The following is a 16,227-nucleotide window of genomic DNA, read 5'->3' as shown; positions in this document are numbered from 1 at the left end:
CTTGGGGCATATACTCACCACACTATTATACATGTTAAAGAAAATCTCATGATCTGGCCTGTAATATACAAACCAAACAAGGCCAAATGATCAAGAGGAGTGCCAGCTACTGAATAATGATAATAACAATAATGATAATACTAATGAAAATCCAAACGACTCCTGACTGAGTGGCCATTAGGAGGAAAAAGGTCAGCGCATTTACTTAAGTCCCAATCTGGAGAAACCATTTTATCTAAATAGAATAGACTAGGATAAAGGCCCTGACAACTGCTGACCCAACACAGGATCCCAGTTCCTTTTGGTCCAGCATTTTCAAAGGCCAACTCCGCTTTACACACTGCCAAGCATTAGATTGGTGCCAGACCCTGCTGAAAAGATGTGCAAGTGTAGCAAATGGACCATTAGCATTTATGACATCTTTGGGACCTTATTGGGAGCCTTTGTTCCTCATGGTTTTGTCTTCTCAATTTTCCTGTTAAAAGGATAACCAGATTATGCTTTCTGCTGGATAGCATTTTTTAGAGCATGTAATAGCTCTTCTGAATTTTGTGTGTACGGACATATAATGTCCCCCAGACCAGAAGGAGTTAAAAGGAGACTCCACACTTAGGATTCACACTCACATGGTGGCCTCATGTAAACTGGACATGGAGAGAGCTGGTTGTTTGATTTCTTTCTTTTCATCTGGTAGCAGGAGCCTAACAGGCTCAGTCTCATTAGAGTAGGTGAGGTGGTCGCCAATAGGAAGGTGGGATGCTGGGTTTGGCAAAGAAGGTTGTTGGCTTCCCTGTGGACAGTCTTCATCAGAGTCTTCTTCCTCCTGCTTATCATAGGAAGAATTAAAGTTACAAAATGCTAAGTGCCTCTTGAGGAAGCAAAAACAGGAAGGGGAACCATAAATAGACACAATGAAAACAGTAGATGATCCCTGTGCCTACTGACAACCAAGAAGGAGGCAACCAAGAGGAACTCTTGCTCAGTTGCATCAAAAAACTTGCAGAAGTTAATGAGCAAAGAAGCACCCACCCTGGGCTAAAATGCTCACCAAGCTCAGATCTCTCTGCTGGGCCAAAGCAGGCACAGACATCTAGGATATGTTCCAATCTGGGCTGCATTGCCTAGTAATTCTTCCCTTTCACCCAGGCCTTCTGGGCCCCAGCTTCTTAACAGTTACATGGGTTAGGGTGAGATGGACCAGAGACTTCTTTTGTCATCCAGAAATACCCCAAATCAGGTCCTGGTGTGGGCCACTTTCAGATACAGAGAATACTCAGATAATTGACAAATTCAGGGAAGAGCTCTATGAAGGCCAAAACAAAATGGAGTTACTGCTTAACCTGTTCAGGTAATGCTTATCACAACCAAGAGATTTTCTTGCAAGGAAATCTGAAAATCATACCCCATTTAAAATTATGCTTCCTTAATTGGAAAATTCCAAAGAGTATGAGTCACTATTGTCTTTGTCTTTAGAGTTGTGGAAATACAAATGTACTGAAGTATACTTAAATTTGAATTTGTTAATATTTCTTTTAATATTGATATCTTGAGCAAGTGACTGTTCTAATATTGATGGAGTAGGATCTGTGGTGCTTTTCAAGTTCTGTATTCCCATAAATCATTCTTTATTAAAAGTAGTCTAACTCAGTTTCAGTATTCATATTTTCTATTGAAATAAATCTACTTATATCTTGCACAGAGATGGTCAAATGGTACCAGAAACAAATGCTGCATTATATCAAGGAACATACTATCAATTTTCTTATTAAAGGAGAAAAATTAACAACACACACACTAGAACAGCTCTGTTCTGTCTAGCTGTGTTGTTGTAAATTAGGTAATGCCAAACTAAAATCCATCATTTGTTCTCCTCACCCAAGCAGTGAAAGCAAGTGTAATAACTGGCTTCAAAAATAGAATTGCTATCTATTCCTGTTTCACAATAGTTTTAATTATCAGCCACTGTTAAGTGTAGTATTGGAGTTGAGGGAGACCACGTTTCTACTTTGTGAAATAACAACTGGCCTTGTTAGCAGCCTATCCTGCAAAGAAGGCTCCTTTATAACTCTCATGGTGCTGCCTCCCTAACTAAACATCAATACAAAGCACAAGGACAGATTTCTAGTTCATGCAAACATCCCAACTTACAATTGTTGGAATAAGGGAAGGCGTGGACAAGATTTGCTTGATAATTCTGTATCTGTCATAAAGAGGCTTTATGAGGTTCTTGTCTTGCTTAGTTACCTGGAAAACATGAAATTAATTATTGTTCCTTTCTCGAACAAGAATGAAAACACATCAATGTTTTTAGCAGGCAAAAAAAAAAAAAAATTTTTGAAGCCTCTAAGGGATTACAATACTAAAATGCAACAGTAATTTTAAAAAGGTAAGTCATTTATAAGACACTGTATGAAGCACACGCCAATTTTCTTCTAGGAAAGTTTCTTAAAGGATAGGTCCAAGTTTAGAAATACGTTTTTAAAGCTTACTGAAGGAGTCCTCAATGTTTAAATGGTAAGGAGCCTGTTCTTTAATTACTTCTTCATTCTTAAAAAACCAATGGGTGATCCAAGAGCTATTGATTTTTCTTCTGAAACATGTATTTTATCTGACTTTTAAGATCTTTATATCCACAGACACCAACCTTGTCCAGGTCTTCATCACTACATACTTGGATTTATATGCTAGCTTACTGGCTAAATCTGACATAAACTAAATATTTTGGATAAAACAGTTAACCTCTCTGAATTCTCAATTTCCTACCTATACAACAAGGAAGTTGGAGTTAAAAAGTTCCTTCCAACCAAAAAATTTCATAACCTCTTGTTTACTAATGTATTCTATTACCCTGCTGCTCTTTGACTCATCCCTAAGCACCATTTTTAACATGTCACAAAGTACATAAAATTTTAAATAGTTTCCTACTTATCTATTAATCATCTACCTACCTACCTATCCCAACCTATCTACCTCTCCAGCCAAAATGACCGAACTCCTCTGCTTGCCTTCGTTTTCCTCCCTGATGTGTGTCCTGCATTAAGTTTTCTACATATTTACTACACACAACCTCCTTTTCATTCTAGTCCAATGGTTCTCACTCAGCAGGCAGTGGGAAGGAAATGGTAGAAATAGCACATAGCATAATTGCCCAAGTGTCCTATCTGACTCTGCCTTCCAGATCCCCTCTGAGAATCCTGAAGGAAAAGAAAATGGCTCAAGCAGGTATATTTTTTAAGCTTTCTAGTTATTCTCATGCTGCCTTACCCCATCCCAGCTGAGAACCATTCTGGCCCATATTGATCTTCCTTTTCTCTGAACTTCTCTGTGTCTCACTGTCTGGGCCTTAACTGTTTTCTGTGTTTCAGTCTTGTCTGCCCAAATAAATTATATCACATATTTCTTCAAATTCTCACAGTACCCAATGTATCCCCTTTCCTACTACCCATCTAACAACCCAGGTTCATATGCAAAAGTAGTCTAATTTTTAGAGGTCTTCATATAAATTCCACAGGCTATATAACCCAAGGCTCTTTTATTTTCAGTAGAAAGAAAGACCACCTCTCTCTGTAGAGCATTTTAAGTATTGGTTAAGTAACTCCAAGAGCCTTTCATTTTCTAGCTCAATCATTCCTTAAACATTTTCTTAGTCATGACACATTTTTACACAGAAAATAAAAAATTCTTTCATGTATTTCATGGGATTTTAATAGGTGACAAAGAAAAAGAAATCTCTAAGTTCAGAAAACACTCAATGTTTTTTATTCAGTATCGTATTGGGACTTATATTCCAGAGAAAGCACTTCAGAAAATGATGCATTTAAATATTATTGGCATCTCTATTGCAGTTTGATTTTTTTAATTTATTTTTAGTATATTGTCCGGATTCTAGAAAAGCTAAATTTAGTCTTAAAAGAGAAAAAGAAAAGAGTGACCAAAAAGCAAGTTAGAATGATGAATGCCATTATAAAAAAGTTCCTTCCACAGATGCTAGATAAAAGTCAGGGTACAGGTACAATGTATGGCACTCATCTTTCACTCTCATGATTCTATGATTTTACTTTTAGGATCATTATTAAAGTAATCCCCAAAGACAGATGTGAGGGTTCAATGGCCGTAAGTACAGGACTTCAATGCCGTAAGTGCTTATCCTCAAATATATGTGCACAGGAAGGCACGCTGCCTGAAGAAGAAGAGTTAGTGGTGAGATTATGTGCCAGGAGCTGTCTTCTACTCAGGGGCCTACGGACACCAGCTATTATGAGGCCTGCAATGTCAGTCTTCATGGTGGAAAATGAGTCAAGATGTAGGCTCTGCAGGATAGGTACCTCAAATCTAAGGGGCAGAGATACATTAGACTTTGCTATTCCTCGGCCACTTTCTACTAAGAATCAGACCATTCTTTCCTCTTAATTCAATGGCTCTGTTTCTGAAGTGCATCCTCCCCCCCCTAATTCTGCATATTGGTGGCTGACTGTGGTATGTTAGTAGTATCTAACTTATGATTTTTATTTAAATGGGGAAAACAAGGACTGTGTTGAATAACCTGCAAGAGCCAGAGAGAGATATCCAGCGCATGAATGGGGTTGTCAGATTTTGAAGATAAATATAAGGAGATAAACCCCAAAGCTAATTATCCTTACTTCCTGCTCCTCCATTTTATATGGCATCAGAAGAAATGAAACTTAAAGGAAGTTGAGCAAGAAGGGACTGTGCATAGAACAAAATTTGATACACTGTGTTGATAGCCTGACAATTCCATCATGAAAAACTCCTGGCCCCCTATGCAGTAGGTTACTCAAATTATCAAGATCTGGAATAGTACCCCCCAAACAAGCTGGCTTTCCAAGCAGAACTGCTGCTGAGTGGTCAGCCCAAATCTTATTTCTTTCTAGGCCCTGGTCAGAAAGTTGTTTGGGGAAAAAACTGCCACAGCTTAAGTGCTTTTATCACCACGCTTGTTTTCCGTTCTCCCCATGGCACTGGTCCCATGTGTTCTTTCACAGTAAACCATGGAAACATAAAAATCAGTCAAACCGTCACCATAAACAAGCTCTCTCCTTGAGAGGGAGGTAAAACTGACGTTCTCCTCTCTGGACAGTGAGTGATGAGAATCTATTACTCTTTAGCTTTAGGGACTCAAGTCTTGCCAAACTTTCCTTGTGTCTAAGTCTCCCCAGCCCCTCACTGAGGGAGACAGTATACGTGGAACAAGTCTGACGCTTGAACTAACCCGTCAGTCCAACAACATGGGAAGTCAATAATGAACATAATCATACAAAGCAACTGCTGAAGAGAATGGCTTGGTCAATTCAGATTTCTAAGCATACTGCCAATTAATATTGGCCTTGAAAAGAGAGGTCATGAGTTCAGATAACTGGCTTCAAGAATTACACACTATTTTACATTTGGTAGTGTATATATGTCCATGCCACTCTCTCACCCTGTCACACCTTACCCCTCCCCCTCCCCATATCCTCAAGTCCATTCTCTAGTAGGTCTGTGTCTTTATTCCCGTCTTGCCACTAGGTTCTTCATGACCTTTTTTTTTTTCCCCCTTAGATTCCATATATATGTGTTAGCATACTGTATTTGTTTTTCTCTTTCTGACTTACTTCACTCTGTATGACAGACTCTAACTCCATCCACCTCACTACAAATACCTCCATTTCGTTTCTTTTTATGGCTGAGTAATATTCCATTGTATATATGTGCCACATCTTCTTTATCCATATATACACTACCAAATGTAAAATAGATAGCTAGTGGGAAGCAGCCGCATAGCACAGGGAGATCAGCTCGGTGCTTTGTGACCACCTAGAGGGGTGGGATAGGGAGGGTGGGAGGGAGGGAGACACAAGAGGGAGGGGATATGGGAACATATGTATAACTGATTCACTTTGTTATAAAGCAGAAACTAACACACCATTGTAAAGCAATTATACTCCAATAAAGATGTTAAAAAATAAATAAATAAATAAATAAATAAATCTTGAATATCTAAAAAAAAAGAATTACACACTATTTTTAATTTGGAAAATTATGGAATCTCTGAACCTTAGATTCTTAATGTGCAAATTCATAATATACAGAATGAGGATCATTTTTAATTATCTTATGTAAATGTCCCTGGCACAGAGTCAGGCATACTAAATGTTATTTAAGCTATCAAACTAGTTGATTTGAGGTTACTATCAATGTTGTAACTTACTAGTAAAGGAATACCATGGTGCTATTAAAGCATAAGTTTTAAAGATAAAAAAATTGAGAAGCACTATATGTCTTGCTATAAAAAGCTATCTAGAATATGCAAAGTGAAAAAAAGGATACATAATTATGTAGCCTGCTACCTTTTTTCAAAAGGGGCAAATTAAGAATGTGTATTGATACTTTCTTGTATATGCTTTATATAGAAACTCCAAAAGGACACCTAAAACATTCATAACAATAGTTACACCTGCTTAGAGGAGGAGACCTCAGAACTGGAGCTGGCAGATGGGGTGGGAAGAAGTCTTTTTAATGTGTGACCTTTTATATTTTTTGAACTATGTGAGAAAGTATTACCTATTCAGAAAATTAAATTTCTGTTAAAAGGGTAAGTAGAAGAACTTGACGGGATCTTCCTTTTGGTGCACTTTACCTGTAAGTCTTCCCTCTCTCCAATGCACAACTACTCACTAATCAGTTACCAAATTTTTACTTGATTTAAAAAAAATAAAATGAATTATTATGTTTTTTAAAAATCTGCTTTTCTACATGACGACCCAAAACCTATGGGATGCAGCAAAAGCAGTTCTAAGAGGGAAGTTTATAGCAATACAATCCTACCTCAAGAAACAAGAAACATCTCAAATAAACAGCCTAACCTTACACCTAAAGCAATTAGAGAAAGAAGAACAAAAAACCCCAAAGTTAGCAGAAGGAAAGAAATCATAAAGATCAGATCAGAAATAAATGGAAAAGAAATGAAGGAAATGATAGCAAAGATCAATAAAACTAAAAGCTGGTTCTTTGAGAAGATAAACAAAATTGATAAACCATTAGCCAGACTCATCAAGAAAAAAAGGGAGAAGACTCAAATCAATAGAATTAGAAATGAAAAGCAGTATGGAGGTTCCTTAAAAAACTTAAAAATAGGATTACCATACAACCCAGCAATCCCACTACTGGACATATACCCTGAGAAAACCATAATTCAAAAAGAGTCATGTACCACAATGTTCACTGCAGCTCTATTTACAATAGCCAGGACATGGAAGCAACCTAAGTGTCCATCGACAGATGAATGAATAAAGAAGGTGTGGCACATATATACAATGGAATATTACTCAGCCATAAAGAGAAATGAAATTGAGTTATTTGTAGTGAGGTGGATGGACCTAGAGACTCATACAGAGTGAAGTAAGTGAGAAAGAGAAAAATAAATACCATATGCTAACACATATATATGGAATCTAAAAAAAAATTTTTTTTAATCGTTCTGAAGAACCTAGGGACAGGATAGGAATAAAGACGCAGACGTAGAGAATGGACTTGAGAACACAGGGAGGGGGAAGGGTAAGCTGGGATGAAGTGAGAGTGGCATTGACATATATACTACCAAATGTAAAATAGGTAGCTAGTGGGAAGCAGCTGCATAGCACAGGGAGATCAGCTCGGTGCTTTGTGACCACCTAGAGGGGTGGGATAGGGAGGGTGGGAGGGAGACGCAAGAGGGAGGAGATATGGGGATATATGTATACGTATAGCTGATTTACTTTGTTATAAAGCAGAAACTAACACATCATAGTAAAGCAATTATATTCCAATAAAGATGTTAAAAAAAAAAATCTGCTTTTCTCCTCAAAGATGCTGCAGTTAATGAAGGGCCAGAAGAAGTAACTGCCATTACTCATCCAGTGGGTAATTTGTGCTGTGCACCTGACTCCACCTACAGTTCTTGGAAAGGACAATTAAAAAGGGGATATATGCCAGTACCAATTCAGGATTTTCAAAAGAAAAGGACACAAATAAGCACCACAATCAGACCTAGGGTTGATTCATTCATTTCCAGTGCTCAACAGATGCCCTGTGACCGAAAAGTGATTATCTCCAAAAATCATCCATGGATGATGGAGGAAGAAGATTACTTGGTAGCAGTATCTGAACTGACAAGGCAATGCTGTAGGGTTTATCAGCTTTACTATGAGCTCTGACTAAACACCAAATGCAAAAATTTCAAGAGGAGTCATAACGAAGGTCTCTCTAGAAAAGAAATAACTTCATCTTGGAAGCTTAATATTTAATGCATTTTAAGCAGCAGAGCAAAGACTCCAGATGAAAATCATCCATCAATTTGAGTTTAAAGAAATGGGACCTAATGAGATAATCTCAAATGTGAATAAGCTCACTGAGGAGCCAGGAATAATACTATTGTGGAAATTTTCAATCCTCCCTTTGCTTCTTCTGTGGCTTCTGGACTCTCCCTTAGGAATCACCTACTAGCTGCCTAGCCACTTCATGGTCTGCTGTGTTAAGCTCTCCCAGGAACAATACTGCAGCTTTAGATATTGAGACATACATGTTCTACTGCAGATGCTCTCTATTTAAAGGGCCTCACTTTAGCCTACTGCAAAGATAGGTTTATTTGAAGGGGCTTCTGACACTAAACAGTTTAACGGCTCTTTTTAAAATAACAGAAATAAATTGTCGTTTAAATAAAGATGACTTCTAAAGAATTCAGAGTTTTTCTGTGACCTTCAGATTTTCATTTACATGTTTTTATTTGACTTGAATACCTCAGTAGGGTGATCGACCATCCCAGTTTTCCCAGGACTGAGGCTTTTGGTGGGCCATGGAATTTTCAGTGCTAAAGTTAGGAAAGTCTAGGGAAACCTGGGATGGTCGGTCACCCTATTCCTGAAAGATCTGAAAACAAACATGTCCAAAACAGACCTCCTGAGTTTTCACTCTCACCCTCAATCCGCTCCTCCTCTAGTTTTTCCCCATCTCAGTAAATGGATCCGTCTTCCTTTCCTTCACTCCCTACCATCCAATGATTCAGCACATCCTTTTGATTCTATATCCAAAATATATTTTGAATGTGTCTACTTCTTTCCATCTCCAAGGCTACCATACTAGTCCAAGCCACCCATTTCATCTTCCCTTTTCCACTCTTTTCCCCTATGATTAATTCTCCATACAGCAATCAAAAAGATCTTTAAAGTGTAAATCACACCATGTCACTTTCACACTTACAACCATTCAACAGCTTCCCAATACTTTCAGTGGCCTAAAAGGTCCTGTGTTATGTGCCCTGATCTATCTTTTCTGACTTCATCACATGCCATCCTGTGCTCCAGCCCTCAGACCTGAGAACTCCAACTACAAACAAGCTCTTCCTTCAAAGGCCTTCATACTTGCAGTTCCGTCTAGAATGCACTTTGCTGCTCTCTTGGCCTGCTGATTCTTCTGCATTAAATGTCATCTTATTGGCCTTCCTAATCACCCTATATAAAATAGAAACCATCCATACTCATTATTTTCTATCATATCATCTGTTTCTTTGCACAGTACTTATAAAAAATTTTAATGATTTTGTCTATTGAGTTATTTCTTGTTGCATCCCAACTCCCAGGAAAACATGAGCTCCGTGAAGGCGGTAACCCACATCACTTTTCTATCTTGTTTATTTTTTATATCCAGCATGGATCATAGTTCACAACACATAGTAGGCACTCAAATCTTTTTGCAAATGAATGATTGCCCACTGGTCACCAGGCATCTCCTTTTATTGTCACAATAATTATATAAATAGGTATTATCTGTATTTGATAGATGAGGAAGTTGAATATCAGAGAATTAGTTCACTTGCCAAGTGTGTATGATCAGAAAGTGTCTTGTTCAAGGACTGAGTCCTGCTCTAAGTTTATTATACCAGTCCCAACTCATCCCTCACTCCTTAGTCAACTGAGTAGAACACAGAATTAGGACTTGGGTGTTGACCAAGCTGCTTTTATAGATGTGGTCAAAGTAACTGTAAAATACAGGGAAGACCATCAGAAGCACTGAAGGATGGAAAACCACAGATGTGCTTGACTATGTGTGTGTATGTGTTTATATACACACACACACACACACAGAGAGGTTAGTTATCCACTTATCCAATGACTATCACAAAGTCTAGAATATTTGGGGGTGGAAGGAGGGGACAGGTTAGCTGAGTGGATGAAAACCACTGGTCACAACATATATTGGTTATTTTTAAGTTTAAAGGTATTTCATAAAGACAGAGGTAGCCAAGGGCCCATTTCTACTTGTACATCACGTGTACCAATGTAAAGGACTAGTCCGGGGGCATATGGTAAGCCTTTTGGGATTTGATAAATGTTGCCACCTTATGATCAAGACTAGATAATGTACAATAGAACAGGTGAAGCCAGCATTCTCCTCAAGAAGACTTCATTTCAAAGTCAAACATGCTAGTTTGTTCTTTCATATATCCATTCACTCTGCCAACATTTATTCAATACTTACTTTGTACAGACACTGAGGATCATGAACAATAAACAGCCTAAACTCTACTCAAGAAGTTTCAAGTACTATAATGAGAGACAGAAAATGGCACAGAGCATATAGTTAGAGCTATGTTAGGGTAGCTACAGATTATTCAAGAAATGAAAGGCGACCACGTCACTCAGAGTTCAGACAGGAAGGACTACAAGGAAGGTTCCTTGGCATAAGTAAAATGTAAGCATAGATATGCAGGATGAGGAGAGATTAACCAGGTAAATACTAAATACTAATTGCTTTCATCATCATTTTTGTAAAATATAATCTTTTCTTTGAGCTCCAGGTGCCCATATCCAAATGCATAATTGAGAACTCTATCTGGGTATCTCACAAAGATTTCAAAACCAAGATGTCTAAGCTGAAGTCTTTAGACATCTCACCTAACATTCCTCAAGAAACCCTACGTCTCTATTCTTATCATATAAAATACTAAACTGCTTTCCTTACTATTTATACCTCATCCCTGCTTTATTATTTCTTAATAAAACATACAGTAAAATGAGATTGTAATCCTAGTCTCGGGTTCATTTGCCAACTTATCGGGGGAAGTTGGGGAGAAAGGAATATGAAATGCCCTAGTGTCTTTACCATGCGTCTCCCACCAGCATGCGACACTGTAACCTCCAGAATGGCAATGCCCTAGGTCATAGCTAATAACCCACTAGGAATTCATCTGACTGAACGTTCAGAGCCAGTCTCCTAAAGATATTTATGTGGTACCAAAGTGCTCTTACAAATTGGTCAAAATCATGATCTCAGTGGCATCATGTGGAGTGGTGGGGCCCTGTGAAGGTTGGCGAGGTACCTTAGAAACGTCCTGAGAAGGAAGCTGCTCTCTCTTCTCCTTCACGCATGTCAACACAGCATCTGGAGTCTCCTCTCCAGAGGAGCCTGGCTCAGGGCCCACAGCTTCCGGCTTCCCATTCTCTCGGGGGACTGCGGGTTGCTCACAGGATGGATTTCTAGGTGGGCCTTTGGGAGCACTCCCTTGTTCTTCTGACAGCTTCAGCTTTAGTTCTAAGAGAAATGCCATGAGTTACCAGGAGCAAGGAGGACTCATTGGCCCTAAAAAGAGCAGAGAGCCTTTCAGGAATTCCTTCCCTGATGCCAAGTGAGTGGAAATGAACAGTGCCGATGATGGTTCCCCAGATGTGAAAATAGAGGGCTCTTGAGGCTGGTATCTCATGGAGGTGGAAGATCATCTGTGGGAGTAACTCAGTGGTCTAGATTTCCGAGGAGGATTCCTGGAGGAAGACCAGTGGTACCTGGCTCCAAAGTTTTCACCTGTTATCTATCACAACACCTGAAATTCTATACTCAAAGATTCATTTACTTGGGTTTTGAAAGTTGTGCAGCCATTAAGAGCCCCTGCAGAAATGCAAGTACTTCTGGAAGGCATTACACAGTGCAGACGTCTGAGGATACATCGGAGGGGTGGGGAAGGGGACATGGGAATGCCAGCCCCAACTTGACAGATTTCACAATTTTGTCTAATGCCAGTATTTAAAATCCAGAAATCACCATTATTGCAATGTGACTTCATATAAACCTACGTAATTAAAAATAAAAAGGCCACCTGGGACTTATGAAGAAATTAGATTTCAGAGTATGCTAGGGGACTGCTCGATTGAATGAGGCCATTTATATTGATTTCTCAATTACATACATAGCTCATCTTCTCTGTTTGATGTTTGTTTTTTAGTTAGGCTCTGGTGTGGTGTTTAAACACCGCATATATTATAAACATGCTACATCACTACACTTCAATACCACTGAATTAATATTCCTTTCAGTTCTTTATCACCATCCTTCTAGAAATCTGGAAAAACTCCCATGTCTCTAAGCATTGAAATAAAAAGTGTAGAGAGAGGAAGAAAATAAATTTTTATTGGTAAATAACCATCATCCCTTAAGATAGATTTTAGAGTTAATTAATACTCACACCACCATCTCCAGAGAGACAGAGTAAGAACACTGGATTAGGAGGAAGGAGAACAAAGTTTTACTCCTAGGTCACCACCTCCCAGCTACGTCACCTTCCCCTCTCTCTGGATATAAATGTCCTCATCTGTGCAATGGGGTGTGTGGAATAAATGATTGCTCAGGCCTCTTCTGTTTCTAACATCCAAGAAACCAATAACCCAGGGAAGTGAATACTCCACATGTTGAAATGTTCCTGGCACTGAAGTGAATCACTCCACCTGGGAGTCTGGAGTTCCTCAGTCTCTTTATAAGGAGATATATTAAATGGGATCAAACAATGAAGGGGACCCAGGACCCTTTATTTCAAGATGGGGCCTCTGATCTAGGCAGGAGACAAGGTTAAAGAGGGCACAGGTGGAAGAGAATCAAGAACTCCTTGGAGCACATTATCACGATTTTATCTGCTTCCTTCCTGAGAAAGGAGACCCTTGGCTGGCATTTACCTTTGAGCTGTTTACGACCTTTAGCCAAATCATTCATCCATTTCAGGACTTCAGGATTAGATGTCTTGTCACCATGTGAAGGCTGCAAGGGAGGGAAAAATGGGGATGGAAGGAGGTAAAGGGAGGGAGGGAGAGAAGAGAGAAAAGGAAAAACAAAATTTTAAACAGCTAAGGCACACGAAGGTAGTTCAGGAACATATAAAGCTGGGAGAGAGATTCAGGCGTGATACCTCCAGTTGATGGAGTTGCCTCTGGAAAACAGTGAACATTCTTGACCTCCTCCACTCTTTCATCCTTGCCATGGACACTGTTTCTAAACACACCTGGTCACCCAGCATTTTTTACATAGTCCTAACTATGTCAGTGCCCCCTACAGTCTAACCCTCAATCACCTTGTGGGCTACCCACACCCGACACCCCATTGCCAGGTCATTCTTTGTATCAATGTAGATGGCTGTACTGATACAAACCAGCACTTCCTCCCTTGCCTCTGCTCATAACTTATGACCAAAACCTGCCCGAGGAACACTGATAAACTGGAAGCTTTAGCTCCTATCAGTCATATCCTCCAAGCTGAAGAAAGGAGACCCCAGGATCTCTAAAATCTGACAACAGTCTGAGAAGTCAGTATGTAAGGGGGATACCCAGATTTCAACTGCTCTCACTGTTTACAGACTCAGTATTCTACTGGGCTAGCATTAAAGTAAAAATTAACTATATGAGTATGGACTTGGGCAAATTATTTAGGCTCTCCATGCCTCAGTTTCATCTACCAAATGAGGATTATAATAGCATCTCCCACATAGGGCTGTTGTGAGGGATGAATTAGTGAATATACGTAAAACACTGAAAAGAGTTCCAGGCACATGCTAAACACTATAGAGGTGTTAGCTAGAATTAAAAATATTATTATTGTTATTATTACTGGCAGAGGTGATAGCAGTAGTAGTAGTAGTGTTACTACCAGACCTTCAAAGGAATGGTGAATAAGTCTTCACTAACAAACATACACGTAGGGGTATGTATGTCCTACCTAGTAGCTAATCTCACTTGGATGTGGCAATAAGAATATAGTTTTAATTCCAGAAGGATATGACTCTGTTCATACAAATCATTCACCTTAATTTCTGGATTTCTTTTCAGAGCCTAAAAGTAAATTTTCCACAGAAAGAGAAACTGGGAGAGAAGAATAGCCAAACATACCTAGCCTCCAGCCCCACAGGTCAGTAGGAAACTTTCTTAAACAAGTTGAGGCCACCCTGGTAACTTAAATGGAGGCTCAAGAAGATTAGTGGTTACTTTGAATTGGGGATATACAAAGAGCTAAATAAGCATGCTCAAGAAGACATCACAAACACTGTAATAGTAGCCAGAAACGTGTACAGTGTTAGTGACAAGTCTAGTGGCTCTGCCATGTTTAAGAATCCATTAAATCCATATAACATCAGCAAGATGTTGGTGAGAGAGAGACATAGGAAGAGGAGTGTGGTCCTCTCAAGTTCGAAGGAAAAAACAGTGCTTGTGTAAGAGGATCATCAAATGTACATGGGATTAGATGTTTTAATTGTGAAACACAAGACATGGTTCTGTCACTTCTAGAGTGATGTAAAAACCATACAGTTTAAAATCAAGATGGAAAATAACACTGAGGGAAAATGAGAGTGATTTTTCCCCTAGGGGAGCCCAGAAGGGAGACTCTGGTTTCCAGTAGAGAAGCCCTGGTTTCAGGACCACGGACAGTGACACACCGAGGGCACACCTCCAAACTGCTGTGCCTGGTCCTACCCATGGTCTGCTAGAATGATGCACTGTACTACTTCCCTGATATAACGTTTAGTACTTTGGCTTTGGGTAACAGTCTGGTTGTATGAACAGTCAATGTTTTACACGTGATTTCTCGAAATCCTCACAGAATTCTTCACTCTGATCTGAAAACACATCTTGTTCTCTGGAACACATCTTTTTCACTGGATATGTTCCACACAGTTAATGCAATCTTCTGAAACACTGTTAAAAACAAAAATGAAAACCTAAGACCCTAAGCCAATGATCATCAAAGAAGCTTTCACTACTGCAAAACAGGACTTAATAGAAATTGAAGGCTGAATCTCCTGACAAAATATTTTAAAGCCTGAAATCATTTTCTGAAATGAATTTTGTATCTCCCTGCTCTTGGGCGAGCTTTCAAAAGAGGTTAAATCAAGCTCACAAGGATGGCAGCTCTCAGATCATATGGAAAGTTTTTATATACAAGCTGTGGATCTTCAAGCCTTCTAACGTCTGAACTATTTCAGTTTAATAGGCCCCAAGGGCCATAGACCCAAAAATTACACAGTGTAGATTTTGTTCAGTGTAATTAAAACGGAGCTCATGAGTCACATAACTGAGGGTACTACTGGACCAGATTTGTGGTCTGCCAAAGATGATTCAAAAGACACTTTAGAAAGATTTATGGATCAGGAATCAAAGGACCTATGTTGCTGTCTTGGCTACATCAATTCTTTGCTGTATGAACCTGGAGAAGTTACTTCCCTTCTCTGGGCCTCAGTTTCTTCAATGGTCAAATAAGATAAGACTGACTGATCCCTTCTAATTCTAACATTCTCTAATTCTACTGAAAGTGAACATCTGGCTGAAACAGCCTTTTCTAAGTCCATGAGTCTAACAATAGTTAAATGTAAAATCAATTGTAGGGAATAAATACAGTTCTGGATATGAAGTGAAATGGTTACATTCAATAGAGAAGGAAAGATGTATATCGTACCAGGGCATCAGACTAGCATGGCGGCCCAGCAGGAGCTCGGATTCAAAAATTAGCAGCGGGTGCTATTAGCCCCACCATCAGGCTGCCAGGAAGGAAAGCCATACACACAGCAACCAATTAAAGCCCATTAACATGTCAAACCTCTAATCACAGCCTGGCACCCAGACAGGAAGGGTGAGGGGAAGCCCTGTTTCCTGAGACGTGGAAGGTTCTGATTACTTCAAAGACTTTAATACACACGGAAGCAGTGACCATGAAGCCTTCTTCCTTTACTGCTCCCAAATTCATCCATCTGCATGTTGAAGTGTGTGGGCATCTGTCTACTGTGGCCCTAAAGCTTCTCCAGACAAAGGCAGGAGGTGCCAGGAGAAATTCTTTTCTAAAATACTCAGCTGCTGGGTGGCTCTTATAGTTGAGAAAAGCAATCCAGGGTCTGCAGCTGCAGGTAGAAAAATCCAATGGAAAATTAATGTCTATAATTTTCCTTTA

General features: G+C 39.3%; 1 protein-coding gene across 6 annotated transcripts in view; it reads right to left on the bottom strand.

Moving 5' to 3' along the window:
• Positions 1–16,227, bottom strand: part of FAM13C (family with sequence similarity 13 member C) — a 132,659-nt gene that overhangs the window by 6,118 nt on the left and 110,314 nt on the right. For 5 of the 6 annotated variants that reach the window (XM_036828123.1, XM_036828124.1, XM_036828121.1 and 2 more), the window contains 4 exons: positions 12,975–13,056; positions 11,354–11,565; positions 2,149–2,244; positions 627–826 (listed from right to left, as the gene is read on the bottom strand). In XM_036828123.1, the coding sequence (XP_036684018.1) occupies positions 627–826; positions 2,149–2,244; positions 11,354–11,565; positions 12,975–13,056 (590 nt within the window). The remainder of the gene's footprint in view (positions 1–626; positions 827–2,148; positions 2,245–11,353; positions 11,566–12,974; positions 13,057–16,227) is intronic. The other variant, XM_036828120.1, reaches the window with a different exon arrangement.

The sequence above is a fragment of the Balaenoptera musculus genome, chromosome 16 (assembly GCF_009873245.2).
Source record: "Balaenoptera musculus isolate JJ_BM4_2016_0621 chromosome 16, mBalMus1.pri.v3, whole genome shotgun sequence".
NCBI lineage: Eukaryota > Metazoa > Chordata > Mammalia > Artiodactyla > Balaenopteridae > Balaenoptera > Balaenoptera musculus.
Note: the sequence above shows the minus strand (reverse complement) of the source record. Positions and strands in the feature narration are given on the sequence as shown.